General features: G+C 44.2%; 1 protein-coding gene across 1 annotated transcript in view; it reads right to left on the bottom strand.

Moving 5' to 3' along the window:
• Positions 1-6,946: 6,946 nt before the first annotated feature.
• The window catches only part of LOC133136781 (receptor-type tyrosine-protein phosphatase U-like), a 154,611-nt gene continuing 143,248 nt past the window's right edge, over positions 6,947-18,309 (bottom strand). Inside the window, exons 28-31 of the mRNA XM_061254504.1 lie at positions 15,325-15,450; positions 11,771-11,928; positions 9,526-9,661; positions 6,947-9,392 (exon numbers count right to left, since the gene is read on the bottom strand). Of these exons, the coding sequence (XP_061110488.1) occupies positions 9,330-9,392; positions 9,526-9,661; positions 11,771-11,928; positions 15,325-15,450 (483 nt within the window). The 3' untranslated portion in view covers positions 6,947-9,329. The remainder of the gene's footprint in view (positions 9,393-9,525; positions 9,662-11,770; positions 11,929-15,324; positions 15,451-18,309) is intronic.

The following is an 18,309-nucleotide window of genomic DNA, read 5'->3' as shown; positions in this document are numbered from 1 at the left end:
AATCCAATTTTGCAAATAAAACCTAAATTGTTATGAAATGTGACATTTACAATATGTACAAACACAGAACATGTCTCTACCTTACTATTACAAATAGACACAGAGAGTTGCAGGTTTTGAGATGCAAGGGTTAGAATTGTTGCCTTTGTTTATAAATTACCTGCATATTACTGAGTATTCCCTAAAACAAACACATGTTGCATTACAACACACATATTTACCAGGATGAATGTAAGAAATATAGGTATACTTACTCATGAAGTTCATCCTCAGCTGAATCAGTTCTCTATTCAAAATGACACGGCTCTTCCATCTTGTCTTCACTGTCAGGATATGATTATTTGTTTTGCGTCTTGAGTACTTCAGGTTATTTGAGCCGTTTACCTCATACAGCACATAAATGAATTGGTGAATTTGCCTCAGTCTGACATCTTATTTGTTTGTGTACTGCCCAACAAAAAAAATAAAAAAGAGGAGAACACAAAGGGCTTGGAATGAGCCCCTGATTACTCTGGCCTGAAAAAGGATGGTTTTGAATGAGAGCTGCCTTGGGACACTCCGGCCTGTTGGAGCAGGGCCTGTTGGAGCAGGGCCTATTGGAGCAGGGCCTGTTGGAGCAGGGTTGTTGTTGTTGTTGCTGTTGTTGTTGTTGTTGTTGTTGTTGTTGTTGTTGTTGTTGTTGTTGTTGTTGTTGTTTTGTTATCCCCTTCTCTTCTGAGGACCTTGGTTGCCGGTTTGTTTTTTTCTTATGTAGCCCACTAATTGGGTAATTGGCCACAGCTACTGTGATTGCAATTAATTACAGCTGGGGCCATACCTGTATAGAGGGCTGGTGCTGCCACCTGGTGGACAGCACCCCAATTTCCCTTCCTGCCACCACACTTCTTTATACTCCAAGTAAGCACACTTAACGGCTGAGCTTTCTGGGAGCCCCTTAGTTTTTTTTTTTGTTTAAAAAGTTTAAAAAGTGTCAACAAAGATTTAAATGGATCTCAAACAGTGATTATGTAAATGCGATTCAAATTTGAAGCTTCAGTTGAGGTGCACACAGAGACGTGTCTTTGTGACAGACCTTCAAAAGCAAGTTTAATCAGGGGATAATAATTGTCTTACATACTCATGTACACAAGAGTGAATAATTGATTGGTCAGTTAATGTACCGAGTGTTCTGCCATGGATATTTAATGGACAACCAAGGAAAAGAGGGGAACAAGATTTTCAGTTATTATTACATTACATACTTAAGATACTGTCCCAGCAATATGTATCAAATGGTAACCACCTTCAGTTATTAATTTTACATTCAGTGAGACTGCCAAAGAATGATTTTAAGCACCATATGTTATATACTTATTTGAAGCCGTAAATCAAGTTTACAAGTTGTTCAGTGACCAAAAAACAATAATTTCCTAAATGTTAAAGGAGTGGACTTGTACAAACTCTGTAAGCATTGATGTAATACTGAGCATTTTAGTGTGCAAGCGAAATGCATACCATTTCTTTCAAGTATGCTAATATCAGACTTTGCTTATTAAACTTTGGTGTTGGATTATCCAAAATCACTCCCGTTTACTCAACCTCAAACCCCAGCTAGATCACTGCAATCTTCTCCCTCCAGCTGCCTGGCAGTCTAAGTTCTTGTAAAGGATCAGGACTGGGGCCTCTTTCTGTGACTGTCCTCATGGATACCAACATCTTTACCTCAGGTTTACTTCCATCAGTCAGGAGCACTGGGGTGATGAGATTAAACTGCCTACTCGCGAAGATGAGTTCCAGCTTACTTCCAACACATCTGTGATCTTGGCGCAGGTCTCATGATAAGGGCAGGCCCTGGCTTCTTCTAGGGCCTTGCAATGTGATGAGGAATACAGGAGAGGGAGGCGGTGCTCAGAGAACAGTGGACTGAGACCTGATATCCAACCTGCCAGAATAGGAGGTCCATCCCACTTAAAAAATAAAAATAAAAATAATAATAATAATCAATAGCAGATTTAAATCCTAGCTGAAATGTGATCCAGTCTGTCAGACCTTTTGAGGGTGTTGTATTTTGTACTGCATTCCAGAAAGATCATAAAATGAACACCCCACCACCTCTGGTGATGGCAGAGAATACCCTTTATCTTTATACACTCAGTGAGAACTTTATTAGGTATTTATTCAACATATTGTTTTAGAATGCTGCTGCTGTAGCCTATCCAGTTAAGAGGTTTGATGCGTTGTGTGTTCAGAGAGGCTCTTCTGCATACCACTGTTGTGATGTGTGGTTATTTGCGTTCCTGACACCTTCCTGTCAGCTTTGATCAGTCTGGCCCTTCTCCTCTGACCTCTGCCATTAATAAGGCGTTATTAATGAGTTAATAGCAGTTCTACGTTATATCCCGCACAACTGCTGCTCACTGGATGTCACATTCTCTGCAAACTCTAGAGACTGTTGTGATCCCAGGGGATCAGCAGCTTCTGAGATATTCAAACCACCCTGTCTGGCACCAACAATCATTCCACGTTCAAAGTCACTTAAACCACATTTGGTCTGAAAAACAGCTGAACCTCTTGTCCATGTCTGCATGCTTCCATGAATTTAGTTGCTGCCACATGATTGGCTGATTTAAGCTGGTGTACAGGTCTACCTAATAAAGTGCTCAATGAGTGTATAGATACTGTTTATAGCTTGAACTGGGAGTTATACTATCTGAGTGAACAGATACTACTCCAGGTAAGTGGAAACATACCTTGATTTCATTTTTGAGTGAAGTACCCCTTTAATACTTTTATACTGGAAGTCAATATGCTTATGATTTTATGTCTTTTGAAGTCTTTTTTTGTCCTTTACACAGTACAGTACATCCTTCTACCCTTGCCCTTTCAGACAGGCAGACAAAACTATGTGTTTATACTTCACCTTTATACAGGGCCTATTTCACCCTTAAAATAGAGGAACATAAGAGGAAATATGTTGGCTCTGAACTAATACACCTAGAGACCCTTCACATAAAGTGGGTGCCAGAAGAGAAACTAGGAATTCCTAATGTTTTGAGGTGCCTTTCTGATGCTGACAGAGTCAGAAAAAGCACTTTGACTGGCTTACAGTTTGACACACTCAAATTAGGCCAGGACATCTGAGAGACTTTGAAGTTTGAAAGAATTGCACTTAAACGGATGGGGGACACTTTGTGATGGCCAATCAGATGGGAGTTGTGTCTCCTGTCTGAGTTAAGAGCTAAAGCATAGGAGATGAGGGGTGGTTGTGGGGTTAAGGGGATTGGTATGAATTCCGCTTGTATTTTTGGAGGATGCACTGCGCTTTGAAAGTTTTCTTTCCAAATCATCCTTTCCTGCACTTGTTTTTCTACCCAGGCTCAGCTTGTTACTGCTAACCTTGATGTCATAGGCAATGGTAGCTAGAGGAGAGTTTCACTCCACCACTTTGGATCAATGTATCAGAAAGCAGATCCTATTTGTTGCTGTGTCCGATCCTCCAAGTAGGAATAGGCTTGACCCTGTGTTCTAGTTAATGTCAGCTGGTCAGACTAGGTAGTAGACGCCAAGTACATAAACATCTAGATGAATACACAAATAAATAGCTAACAACAAAAGCAACAAAAATGTAATAATACATCTTTCATGACACATCTTTCGACAGTTTTTACCTTTGGTTTGAGTTTGGCAAGCAGGCATAAATTCCCTCCTCCTCACATAACAGAACACAAAACAGCTTGGATTTCTGAAAATAACCATTGCTTTTTTTTGTGCTTTTGATAAGGTTATATAGCAAATCCTTTTCTGTAATAATTCTGGGGGTGATAGGTGTTGTTTTGGGGATTTAACGGAAATGTCTTACCGTGCCGTTCCCGTTCGCGGCTCATACTTCCAGAGCCGTGTTTCAGCGGGGATTTCGCTGCTTTTGTAGCTTCCCAAAAGAAATGGCCGGGCAATCAATCAGGAGCTGAACGTCTTCAAAGGAAAACCATTGTCTAAATCTCATTACTTTTTTGTTGGATAAATGAGGAACTAAACGTGGAACATGGAAGATATTCGCAGAATACCCTTAATTAGACGGAAGCCTATGAGGAGGCTGGTAGGGTCGTGCAGTCCTAATCAATGGAGTTACCTCATTACTTCTATCTCTTTTCTGCAGTTACCTCAATTTCTTCTCCGCGCCATGCACAATAAATGCTTATAGGTGCAATTTACCCCCTTCCAGCGACGGCTTTCATCGAGGGAAGGGGACGCAGATTACATAAAATCACGTTTAATTGGCTGCAGTGCTGGTGAGATGAATGTCCAACTGGCCGTTTTGAACAGGATACTGACATACAGTGCAGTTCGTAAGTATTTGGACGGCGGTACAATTACTTTGTACTCCAGCTCATTGGATTTGAATAGGAGGTTAAAGTGCTAGATCCATTTTTATTTTACTTTTAGGGCACCAAAAGTAATTGGACAGTTGGCTTCTCAGCCATTTCTGATTAGTCAGGTTTAATCAATTGATTCCAAAGGTACTGACAGTAAAACGGGATGTATTGATTACAGGCTCTGCCAATATGAATGGAAATAGCCTCAAATTAAAGGTGACAGTCTGCTCATATTAATTGTTTCATTTCAAATCCAATGTGCTGGAGTACAGCGCTAAAAGAACAGAAATTGTACCACTGGACTGCACTGTAGCTTGTTAATTATGTGTATCAATCAAACAGGTTTGAATATTCTGTGCAGTTTGTATTCACCGGCTTACACTGGTCGAACATGACATATTAACGCTATGATTAGAGTATATGAACAATGATGGATACAGATAATTTAAAATGTCTTTAAATTAATTCTGGTGAGCTCCTACTGTTGTACGTGTTGCAATAATGTGTACAGAATATATAATACAATGACGTGTGAGAAATTGAATGCGTTCACATTCATCCATAGTTTAAAGTGGCATCATACGATTAAACAGAAGCGCATTAGCGAGATAATTGCCATCTGCAACAAAGTACAAAAGAAGTCTTCAAAAAACCTTCACTGGAGTTTGCTCCCTGGCTTGCTTGTTGTTTGACAGCCTCTCATCTCCTGACTCAAGCCCCAGCAGGGAAAAGTGGAAAAACATTTCATAATCACCGGTGAATGACTCAAGAATATGCACTTGAAAAATATTAGCAGCAAAATATCCTGTATATAGGTGAAGAAGTTCTGCAGTGCCTTGTCATATGAGATTAAGGGAAAGCAATATGTGGAGAGATCAATCCCTTACTTGTAAAAAGTTGTAATTATTGTTATGGTTTGCCTCACTATACTACAACTGTAATCTGGAAAATCAGCTCTACAGTAAACACATTATACAGTAAGGACATATTAATGTAAAGCGGTAAGGAACAAATGTGAATGGCTGATCAATGATACAAATACAAGAACACTCCACATGCAGTATAACGCCCATTCAATCGAGTGATAACAGTCGAAACAGGGGTCTCAATCTAGTATCAATGTAATAATTCTACAATTAACCTTCCCTGATCCTGATCTAATACACCTGTGAATAGATGATAATGGCCTTCTGAACCTACTAGTAGGTGTAGTAGGCCCCAACTAAACCACATACACTATATGGAGCTGATAACCAATTTTGACGGCAATTCAATCGAGCACTAACATTCGAAACGGGTGATTACCGTATACAGTAGGTTACCTCACGTCAAGCTGGCCCGGTTTTTCCCCCCCGTTGTTTATTTTTTAAACCGTTTCTTTGTGGTTTATTTGAGAAAGGGGAGAAAGCCTTGGCTTGACAGTCCCGGGGTATTACGGCGGATGAGAATTAGCATTCCCCCTGTGACAACTGGCTAAAGCCTGCAGAGCCACTTCCACCGCAAACGGCGTCAAAACCTGAAATGTGTCACCACGCTGGCAGACACAGCCCTTTAATCTCACACAGAACAGCACTGACAAGGTGTGGGGGTGGGGGTGAGAGCATTAAGGGAAGAAACAGACTAGCAGGAGAGAGGGGGAGAATAAGAGAGAGGGGGAGATGGAGAGAGAATGAGGGTGAGAGAGAGGGAGAGTGAGAGAGAGGGTGATAGAATTAAAGGAGGGAACAGACTAGCGGGAGAGAGAGGGAGAGTGAGAGAGAGGGGAAGGTGAGAGAATGAGGATGAGAGAAAGAGGGAGATGGAGAGAGGGTGAGAGCATTAAGGGAAGAAACAGACTAGTGGGAGAGAGAGTGAGAGAGAGTGGAGAGATAGAGAGAGGGTGAGAGAGAATTAAGTGAGCAAACAGACTAGCGGGAGAGAGAGGGAGAGTGAGAGAGAGAGGGGGAGATGGAGAGAAAGGGTGACAGCATTAATGGAGGAAACAGACTAGCAGGAGAGAGAGGGAGACTGGGAAAAACAGATTGAGAGAATGGCTGAGAGTGAGAAAGCAGACTTAAAGATAGAAGCTGGGAGGAAGACAGTGGAGAGAGACAGAGATAAAAAGGAATAAAAAGCATAAGGCAGAGAAGGGGGGAAGAGAGAAACAGAATGAAGGAGTAGCTGGGGGAGTTGGCACTTACAGTGCAGTCCATAAGTATTTGGACAGTGGTGCAATTTGTGTTCTTTTGGACCAAAAGTAATTTGACAGTTGGCCTCTCAGCTGTTTATGATTAGTCGTATTCACTTCATTAGTGCAGGTATAAGAGAGCGTTGGGGTCTGTTATTCAACAAGAGGACCAGAGTTGTGACAATGACGGTCAAGGAAGCCTTTACGAGGCTGATAAATAAGATACAAAGTTGGCCAAACAATAGGCTTCCTGAAACAAACGGTTCGGAGCATCAATTGTCCAAATACTTACGGACCTCACTGTATATCTCCTGCAATGAGGGACATGTAATACATGTAATTCAACAAAAGGTCCCCGCAATGACCGCATAGACACAAACAAAACACTAATTAGTCACTAACAAATGAAAGACACCCCAGCAGACACTTCGTTCACAATAAGATTTTTATTTTATTTTATTTTTTGCACTTGAGAACAGACACCCTCCAGCAGCTCTCTCTCTCTCAGTATGGTCTAATACAGACATACTGGCAGAATTACAAGGCATAGCCTGGCACCATCATTACACATAATATACCCTCCAGGTGATCGCAGTGGGTCTTCAAAGGCAGGGAGATGGACTGCTTTATGGGCCGAAGGAAAGCCCCACGAGTCCTTGCGGATTCGGTTCAGCTGAAATGCGCCGCAGCAGATCGGAACGGCACCATTCCACGTAAGCCGGTGGTCCTCGCTCCCGGAGAGCTGCAGCGTGTGCTGGCTTTTGTTGTTACTCAGCACTTAATTGATCAGTTAAAACAGTTAATTACACAATTAGCTTCCCTCCCCTGGGTCCTTGGTTGCCGATACTACAGCGAAAGCAAAAACCAGCACACCCAGCGGCTCTCCAGGACCAGGAGTGAGGACCACAGGTGTAAGCGTGCTTGATGCGGTGACGGTGATGTAGGCAGGGGGTCACAGGTGAAGCGCGGCGTGTAGCAGAGGTCAGCTGCGGGACATTGCATGAGAGCGTCAATGAGAAGAAGCAATAAGGCTACGATAACTTTCATGGGCTAGTCATATCTATCATGCTGTTGGGGTGAGCGGCTGTGGTCAAATCCAGCTATGTCCAGCTCTAAATGACCAGCTACCAGCAGTTTCAAGACATAGCTTGAGCTGGAGAAACCATGTTGAGTGGGGAGTTGGTCTAAGCTGGTCAACAAGCTACCAGTTGTTTCAAAACCCAGCTTGAGCTGTGTTTCTCAGCAGGATTAAGATGAAAACATACAGTAGACCTCCCCTCATTACAGAGGCTACTGCAGGAAAACAGAGGGAGGAAAAGATCAGAGATGGCAGTTTGCGATTGTGAGATAGAATAAGACGTCACCTCCGGAGAAGCAGTAAAAACATCAGTAATTGCCTTGCCTGGGGGCTACTGGGCATCAGTTTAGCAGGCTAACCGTTGTTAGCACTGTGGTTCAAAGCGTAGCAGCCCCACCCCATTACACATGGTAAAATGGCTTCCACGGGAAAGCGTCACAGTCACAAGATTAGCACCAGTGGACATGGCAGAGGTAGGCAGTCGCTTGGCTAGCATGGGTATGAGGGGGAAATGGAGCTGGTCGTACACTGTAAAACGTCCAATGTTAACTCAACTCTAACAATAGGGACCACATATATTCGGTAAGGCGTGATTTAACACTCAACATTTTACTGTGTAGTTACACACCCAGCAACATCCGTGTAGCAAATAGGTGATGCAGAGTCAGCCATGTCGTGGGAAGGGGGAGAGGAGTGCAACACTGTGAGAATCAGAAAAAGCATAGAACACTGTTCCAAAAATTTCAAATCTATTCGAAAGGCATTACAACATTGTCAACATTTTTTTTTTTTTGTATAACTTTTCATAGGAGTCTACACAACACCCAGAAAAACAAGGAATACATAGAAATGTAAAAAAAACAAAAAAACGAGTCATTCAGCAAATAATTCAACCTTGTTTCCATGGTAACGTCTCAATTTCGATCTGCATCGTTGTACGTCTCAACAAGCCACGCGATTCACCTGTACTGTTCCCTTTTACCGTACACACAGGACACAAACACCTACGGACACCAGCGGAAAGTGTTATGTACATAAAGTAAGCAAGCGGGAAGCAGCCGAGGAGGGACCTCTCGGGAACAAAGTGCGGCCGGGGTTCGCTATTTACGAGCTTGCGGAACCCATGGGTTCACTGTGAAAAACAACTGTTGTCCAGAGAACCCTGGGAGAAAAATGCAGTGCATTCCATGCCTAAAAAGAACACATCCACAGCACCAGTGAAGAAGTTGGAAAAACTCATGAAACGGGTTCCAAACACGGGTAACGATGGCCCTCCGCCGATTCCGCCACGGCGTCACGGTTCAGTGTCCTCCGCAGAATCGTCTTAGTCGGCGAGGGCACTTAGAGACAAAGAGTCCCGGTCCCAAACCGCCGTCAAGACCTGCCGTCAGGGGCCACGCAGGTCGGGTGAACGCAGAAGCTTCCGGAAGCGGGCGGTCCTTATTCCGTTTGAACCCCGCACCACGGTCGGGGGAGAAACGGTAAGCACGAAACAGCCAAGGTCGTTAAAACTCACGCACGCACACAGAAAAAAAAAAACACAGCGATGGGTGCACATTAAAGTTTAACAGTGTGACCTTGCTTCTTTTTTTTTCTCTTTTTTTTTCCTCGCTGCAGCCCCAGACATCACAGAAATCCCGTTGATCCAGATAAGGGAATTGCACCAAAGCGGAAAAGCCGGATGATTGGACACAGAGTTCTGGTCGGGTCTGGGTGAGTCGGGGAGCAGGTGCTATCTCTCCTCCAGGCTTTCCACATACTCCAGAGCCAGGTCGTAGCAGAACCGGTACTGTTCCTATGGAAACATGGCCATTCGCAATCGGTTACAAACCAAATACAGCAGAACAATTGTTTCAGTTGGTGTCTCTTGCATGAAACTGGTGTGTGCTCGAGCTTGACCCAACACAAACGCACACCTCTCTACGTACCAGGGTCTCCACCATGTTGGGCTTGGAGTTGCGCAGCGTCTTGACGGCGAAGAAGACGTCCGCCATCTTCTGATGCCTCAGCATCTCCAGCACCATGAGGCAGGCGCAGAACGTCCCACTGCGGCCGCCCCCGTTTCTGCAGCCAAGAGAGAGCACAGGTTCAGTGCGTGCGTGTGTTCATTCAGTCACTCAGTCACACACTCACTCACTCACTCACTCACTCACTCACTCACACACACTGAGTCAGTCAGTCAGTCAGTCACTCAGTCACACACTGAGTCAGTCAGTCAGTCAGTCACTCACTCACTCACACACACTGAGTCAGTCAGTCAGTCACTCACTCACTCAGTCACTCAGCCACACACTGAGTCAGTCAGTCAGTCAGTCAGTCAGTCACTCACTCACTCACTCAGTCACTCACTCACTCACACACTCACTCACTCACACACTCACTCACTAACTCGTCAATGCGGTAGACAAATTAGTAGGTATTCAAGTGTGATATGAACATGCAGCATCAGTGTTTTTATTCTGTTTTTCTACGTCGTCGATTGTGCCAAAACCAACAAAACACTGATTATTGAACCTATTTCAAGCCAAAAATGTCCATCACGATTTTACTTCAAATGCCTAAAAAGCAGCTAGCAAGTACATATCATAGCTTACTTCAGGATCATTTTATTTTTTATTATGCAGCAGAGCATTGTGACTTTGAAATACATCGAAATGACCGACAATAAAACCAGAATTGTGTTTAAAAACCACAGTTTGTTCACCATTAATAGTAGCATACCAGCTTAAAATGCAGAAAAAGCAGTGAGACCACACCCCACTGGACACACAACACGCCTATAAGAAACTTTATCATTAGGAAATGCACGTCAGGCCAGATTCACCTAATGCAGTGCTTTTCCGTTACCAGATTTAAACCAGGGCGCTATGGCCCTCGCCGTATTTGTGCTTGTTTACATAACGCCGAACACAAACGCACTCATACCCCTTTCACACAGAAGCAACAGACCCCGGTAAAACTCGTGTAACGATGTCCCTGAGATGTCATCTCAGTCGCAGCTCGTCAGCTTTAGCAGAACAGCTGTCAGTCTGAGATAAAACTCTGTCAGTCTCTGTCGGCACTTTGTTAGCATGCTAAAAGTAGCGGTAACCGTCACTGCCTGTTCTTTCACAGCCTCTCTCATTTGCACCACGGCAATTTCTGGCTCCCCCCGCGCAGTGACGACGCGGCTGATCCTGACTTTGTAGACATCTGAAGATACTCCACGGGAGTTAAGAGTTAAGACTTTCAGCCTGCTCCATTTGCAGATGCGCGGCGACAGGAAAAGGCCTCAAATACTGTACGGCTTTTGCAGAGCTACGAAAGATGTTGATGATTTAACTTTTGGAGGAACTAAACAAGTGAAACGGAAGTGATGGCTGCCTTAATATTACACGTTTAAAAGATGAGGAAAGAGAGGGGACGGTGTGCGGGTTTAGGAAGTGAGCCAAGGAATGATCGTGCTGTACACCAAATCCGCGTTATGGCGGGGTTTCACTGTAGTCTCGGTTTGGGGAGGAATACAAGAGATGTTAGTGTGTGAAGAACAGATTGGTTAAAGGTATGAATGTGAAATGAGGGAGATGTGCTATCAGGGGGCTCAGGGCTTCTATTTCCTTTTCTCCCTTCTGTTGCTCTGTAGGGTGTCTTTGTGAAATTGAATTGAAGTAATGTATTTTTATATATTTATACTGCTGTTTTTCGGACTACATTTTGTCTTTTAAAACGTAATTTGTTTTTATAATTTTAATGTAGTATTGTGTTATCTTTTGTGGCATTGTGTGTGTTTTTATGGTCTTTGTTTTTACTGCCGTAAAGCACTTTGTGCTGTATTACATTAATGGCATTTGGCAGACACTCTTATCCAGAGTGGCGTACAGTTAATTAGACTAAGCAGGAGACAATCCTCCCCTGGAGCAATGCAGGGTTAAGGACCTTACTCAAGGGCCCAACAGCTGTGTGGATCTTATTGTGGCTACACCGGGGATCAAACCAAAAACCTTGCGGGTCCTAGTCATGTACCTTAACCACGACGCTATTATTATTATTATTATTATTATTATTATTATTATTATTGGCTGATGGTGTCAGGGGATTGGTTGGTGATACTGTATGTGGTATGTATGGTGTTTTGTGGAGATGCATTTGTGTGTGTGTGTGTGTTTGTGTGTGTGTGTATTTGAGGGCACTCACAGGCAGTGTACGACCATGCGTCCCTCCCCACTCTCCCTCTGCCATGTCTGCACATGGGCCAGCAGGCCCAGAAAGGCCTTCCTGGAGTCGGGAACTTCGCGGTAGGCCGACCAGCGCAGGAACTGGAACTGGCGCACCAAAAGCTGGCCTTCCTGAGGCTAGGAGAGAGAAACACCAGGGATAGTTAATCATCAGGAAAGTCCTGTGAGCTTCATTCCTTCCTGTCTTCAAGAGTTCCTTTATTGGTAATTCTTATTTTTATTTTCATGAGCAGGCAAGCCTTCAACATGTCATGGATTCTAAACATATGCCTGGAGATTTTAATTAGAACAACAGAGATCTCTTACTGTCTTATTGCTTTATGAATATTCAAAAGCACCTGCCTTCAACAATGCTGTGACAGGGTATTGAAGCTGAAGTAAAGAGTCTGGTGGGTTATTAAAACTCACACATATATTTTCTCTGGGCTGGGGAGACTGAAGAGGGGGTTAAGGGTTAGAGGGGTAAAGGTCAATTTATGTCTGGTTACATACACACATACATACATACATACTGTACAGTCACACAAACACACACATACAAACAATACATACACATGCAGACACAAGCACAGATCCACACATAGAAAAATACACACACACAAATGCACAGACTTGCATGCGCTTACACACACGCACACACACAGAAAACTTCACCTGCACACAGACGCACACACAAATGCACGCACACACATATGCACATACATGCATGCGCTTACACACACACACACACACACACACACACACACACACACACACACACACACACACACACACACACACAATAATACAGGCACACACGAATGCACCCACACACTCCAACACACAGACAAAGGCACGTACGCAAACACACACAGAGCGTTGTGGTATTCAGAGATCTGACAGGGCAGAGGATGAACAGTAATGGGGTTGTTATTTCTCTTCCTTTGACACATATTCAGTAGGCGTTCTGCTGGTTTCCCTGCACATTAGCGCTTCAATTTAAATTTTCTGACATGCTTTCTGAGCACATCACGCAGGAGGACAAAATGTTTCTAAAAGCCACTGGAGAGGAAATCACACAGAGAAGGCTTGTGTTCCAATCAATCAGAGCCACAATGCCCACACCTGCAGGAGAAAAGGGAAAGGCGGTCTGCAGGAAGTACACTTGACCAAAAAGTGGAATAAAAATATTTGCTGCACGCAGGTTGTTTTTCACACCTATAAGCGAAGATTTTTTCGTGGAAAGAAGCCACCACTCACTGCATCTCTGGGTAACACTGAAGTAAGGCAACACAGAGGCACACAGATCCCACAAGTACCCCTAGCTGTCATTTCAAGGGAAGCAGGTCAGGGGGTGCAACCCTGCTGAACAAATGGCTTCCAGCTCAACATGGTTTAGTGGGTTGACCAGTTCAGACCAGCTCCCAGCTCAACATGGTTTAGCGGGTTGACCAGTTCAGACCAGCTCCCAGCTCAACATGGTTTAGCGGGTTGACCAGTTCAGACCAGCTCCCAGCTTAACATGGTTTAGCGGGTTGACCAGTTCAGACCAGCTCCCAGCTCAACATAGTTTAGTGGGTTGACCAGTTCAGACCAGCTCCCAGCTCAACATGGTTTAGTGGGTTGACCAGTTCAGACCAGCTCCCAGCTCAACATGGTTTAGTGGGTTTTCCAGTTCAGACCAGCTCCCAGCTCAACATGGTTTAGTGGGTTGACCAGTTCAGCCCCGCTCCCAGCTCAACATGGTTTAGTGGGTTGACCAGTTCAGACCAGCTCCCAGCTTGACATGGCTTGACCAGGTTTCACCAGCTCAAGCTATGTTTTGAAACAGCTGGTAGCTGGGTGACAAGCTTATACCCAGCTACACCAGCATTATGACCAGCTTGGGCTTGCTGGTTGACCAGCTCATACCCAGCTAGACCAGCTTTATGACTAGTTTGGCTATGCTGGTTGACCAGCTCATATCCAGCTAGACCAGCTTATGAACAGCATAACCATTTCAATAGGGAACGATTCTACTATTATCTTTCTGAATTGAATATTTGAACCCAGAATTTAGAATCAGCAATTGTCCCTCTAGAGACACTCCTCCACACTGAGGCAAGGAGTTGAAGCTTGCTGCCATTTGCCAGCTCCCGAAAGACTTCCACAGTGAACGCTGCACAGCTGAAACTGAAAATAGCTGGTATGGTGTGTGCTCCTAGTGAATTGTTAGGAGAAAGTAAAACTTGGAAAGAATCCGTGTTTGGTTAAATCTTACATACCAATTAACTGTGTGATTTTCATACTGGCCAGTGATTTGTGAGCCTCGTTGAGGTCTAGCTAACCAGGGTCTAGCTAACCTGAACACAGCAAGCTAACCTGGCTGGCTTGCTCATAGCAATTTTGGAGACATGTATATTTAAAGTTTTTTATATAATTGAAGTAAATTACAATAACCGCAGGTGTCAATTTTTCCCAACAGCATTATGAAAAGAAAAGTGTTCTGCCAGGCATTTTATAAGTTTGAAAACAACAGCACTTTTTCAACCAAGAGCTAACTGTATATTGTGATTAAAGGCTTCATTTAAACCAATGAGCATCACCCGAATGCATATATTGGTTGGATAGCAATATATGTCTCGACTCTGATAAATGACCTAAATTATACCTAGCAGTGTGGTAACTTTAAAGTAAGATATACCATCGACTCTCGAGGTTTTGAATGAAGAGCGATCAAGCTGCCATCCAGTGTGTCGATGAAGGATTTTTTTATGCAATTAGTCCAAGTAGCCCATACTCTATATCCTGATAAGAACCATTTTTATGTTTACAGAAACAAAATGAATCATTTATCTCTTGTCTTAAGAAAAGATTGCCAAAGAAAAGAGCTAACTCAAAGCAGCAGCTTCACTGGTTCAATATGGCAGGATGATTATCAATATATAGTCAGGTCTATAAATACATTCACAAAGTTATTGTTATTTTAGCTTTCTACCACAAGGTATTGGAGTTGGAAGTAAATAATGAATATGTGCTTACAGTGCAGACTTTCAGCTTTCATTTACATCTACACCCATTTACAGAGGGTATTTACATCTAAATGGGGTGAACGGTGTAGGAAGTACTTCCCTTTTTATACATAGCCCCCCCAATTTTAGGGGCTCAAAAATAATTGGACAAATTAACATAATCATAGATTAAATTGTGATTTATTTTTATACTTGGTTGTATGTCCTTTGCATGCCATGACTTCCTGATCAACATCATCAGAGTCTGGATATCTTATCAGGTTGTCCTACACGCGAAACTAAAACATTTTCTTCATTTCTGTTCATTTAGTGGCCACTCTTATCTCCCGCGCCACCTCAGCTGGTGTACGGTGAGCATTCTGGTGCAAAATGGCAGCCGTGCATCTATCGCTTACAGAAGCAGCTCAGATTCAATTCCATGCTCACAAGTGTCACCGCTGTACTGATGGGATCTGAACACACAACCCTGTGGTCCGGATATACATCACTCTGCTACCGCACTCCGGCCCTGATGTTACTTTACCCGGGTGAGGTTCTTGACCCGGAACAGGCGGGTGACGATGTCGTCGTCAGCCGACCTGGACAGGAATTCCACCTGCATGGGTCCGTACTGCTGTAGCCCGGGTTCCGGCCAGTACTGTATGCAGGGCTAGTGAAGAGGGGGAGGGGGGAGAGGAGAGGAAGAAGAGGGGAAGAAAAAGAGATATTCATACTTTTCATCCTTGTTGCATGCAGTGCAGTCCATATGTAGTTCGATAGTTGGTACAATATCTGATTCCAAAGACAATTAAAAGCCAACAATCAATGGTAAATGTTCTGCACTTATATAGTGCTTTTATCCAAAGTGCTTTACAATTGATGCCTCTCATTCATCCATTCATACACACACTCGCACACCAACGTGAAAGATTTCTTATACCACTCAGGACGCAATTGAATAAACCAATCAATCAATCAATTTTATTTGTATAGTGCTTTGTCACAAAGCAGCTTTACAGAGAGCCGGCCCCCAAGAGTAGGCCTAGGGCAACAGTGGCAAGGAAAAACTCTGACTGCGGCCGGTTGACACCGGTTTGTTGTAAAAAATGGTTGTACATATAAACAGATGAATTATAGGACATAATGTCCAATCCAAATTAATTAAGTCCAACCAAAGATGGCTCCGGTCACGTGGGATGGATGGCAGGAACACAAATGGGTGGCAGTGGGTAGGCTTGGTGCTGCAGCTGAATCAACAGTTGCAGTGGCATCAGTGGCAAACTGACTATCCACAAGCAGCTGAGAAGCCAACCGTCCGTTTACTTTTGAGCTATGTATAAAAAGGATGCGATTCCCACACCCATCACTCGATATGGATGTAAATTCCTTCGAATGAAGAGGTGACGGTCTGCACTTTCATTTCAAATCCAGTGTGCTGGACTACAGGGGCCAAAAGAAGAAAAATTGCACCAACTGTCATACGGACTGCACTGTATGCCCACACATCAGAGAGCAAATGGGTAAAGCAGGGCTATAATCAAGGCTCGTAAAGATTCACATCCACGCGAAATGGCCGCAGAGGCAATGTCCTCCCACCGTTCACTATTCATACATACAAAAGCTCCGGTCATCCCTCCGGTGTCCCTGACTGCTCCACGCAACCACGCCAGCCAATGGGAGCGGAGCTGAGGAGGCGGCCCGACAGCACCGGCCAATGGGAGGAGAGCCGGGGCTGTGCCGCAACCGCGCCGGCCAATGGGAAGAGAGCTGTTGAGGCGGCATTAGCATGCCGTCGGTGTCCGGAGCGAGAGACGAGACCGGCGCATGGGGAGCGATAAGGCCTCATCTAGAGAGACGGACAGGCATTGCCATGGTGACACGGGGGCGCCGCGGAGAGATAAATATTTATACGCGCTCGGACGGCAGTTGAGCGAGAGAGGAGAGGCGGAGATGGAGGGAGAAAGCAAGGCCGAATCTGCCCAAGAAACAGAGAGGGAAGGACAGGGAAAGATAAAATAAGAGGCCGTATTCACAGATGCGGTGTAGGATTTATGGACGCAATTGTCTTTTTGCCAAACCAGGCTCAAGCGCGCAGTAAAAATGTTCAATATTCATTTAACTCCACGAAAGTCCAAATGTACAATAGCAGATTAATTTATTGGAGGCGACTAAACACTGAATATTTCACTGTGTGCAGAAGCTCCTTTTCAATCCAGCTTGCGCTCTGAGAAGTCGGGAATAAATAGTTAAAAAGGGTAAACAAAGATGAAAGAGGCTTGCAGGTGGAAGCAGCGAAAGCGTAAAAAAACGGTCGATGGTAAATGGGTGTTCGGAAACGAGACTCGTGGGGGGGTGGAGAGGAAGTATACTATCAGGAGATTATCGATTTAGAAACGCCGCGCCTTCTCGCTTACTGCTTCTTTAGTGCGTCTGGCAAGGCTACACCACAGCCGTATTGCATCAGGGCTAGGAGATTGTGGGTTTACCATTTCACAAACTACACAACGGGAGGAAAAGTCAAAACTGTTTCGCCAAGTTTTAATGGAATTTAACTGAAGACGTCCAACAGCCTAATTTGTTGCTGTAATAAGAGTGACTGGGACCCGGGAGGTTGGATGGTTGAAGCCCCAGTGTAGCCGCAATAAGATATGTGCAGCTGTTGGGCCCTTCAAGAAGGCTCTTAACCCCACATTGCTTCAGGGGAGAGTGCTCCAGCTTAGTCTAAACAACTATCGCTTTGGATAAACAAAATAACTGTTAATAACTGTAATGTAAGGACAGATATTACCTACCACTTCTCAAAATAGGGCACCATGTTGTTATGATTGTGGCTGTGGCACAAGCAGGCGGTGCAGAAGAAGACTGAATGAATTTAACTGAAGACTTCCTCAAGCTTGATTTGTTGCTATAATAACCCTGTTGCTCATGTCACCCCGCTTCCCATTGGCCTCCACTGGCTTCCTATTGCCGCACGCATCCGATTCGAGGCCCTAGTGTTGGCATTTCTGGCTGCGAAGGGGACTGCCCCACCTTACATACAATCCTTGATCACTCCCTACTCCCCAGCTAGACCACTCCGGTCTGCCAGCTCTGGTCGCCTTAGGGTTCTCTCTATGAGCACCTGGCTGCACGTTCACGCCTGTTTTCCATTCTGGTTCCTCAGTGGTGGAATGACTTGCCTACCACTGTCAGGACAGCAGAATGCCTCCCCCTATTTCGACGCAGACTAAAAACACACCTTTTCAAACTCTACCTTAGTCCTCCCTCCTGATTTCCCCCGCCCCCCTTTCTGATATCCCTATCCCTCTTGTCTAACCCCCCCCCCCCAAAAAATAAAATAAAATTGCACTTATGATGACTACATGTTTAGAACAGCACTTCATATGTATTTTCCTTGTTATGGATGTGATGCTTTGACTTGTGAAAGAACCTATGCACTTGTAAGTCGCTTTGGATTAAAAGCGTCTGCCAAATGACTAAAATGTAAATGTAAAATGTAATATGAAAGCATCCAAAATGGACGCCAGAC

The sequence above is a fragment of the Conger conger genome, chromosome 9 (genome assembly GCF_963514075.1).
Source record: "Conger conger chromosome 9, fConCon1.1, whole genome shotgun sequence".
NCBI lineage: Eukaryota > Metazoa > Chordata > Actinopteri > Anguilliformes > Congridae > Conger > Conger conger.
The sequence above is the reverse complement of the archived record's forward strand: the minus strand, read 5'-3'. Positions and strand labels throughout refer to the sequence as shown.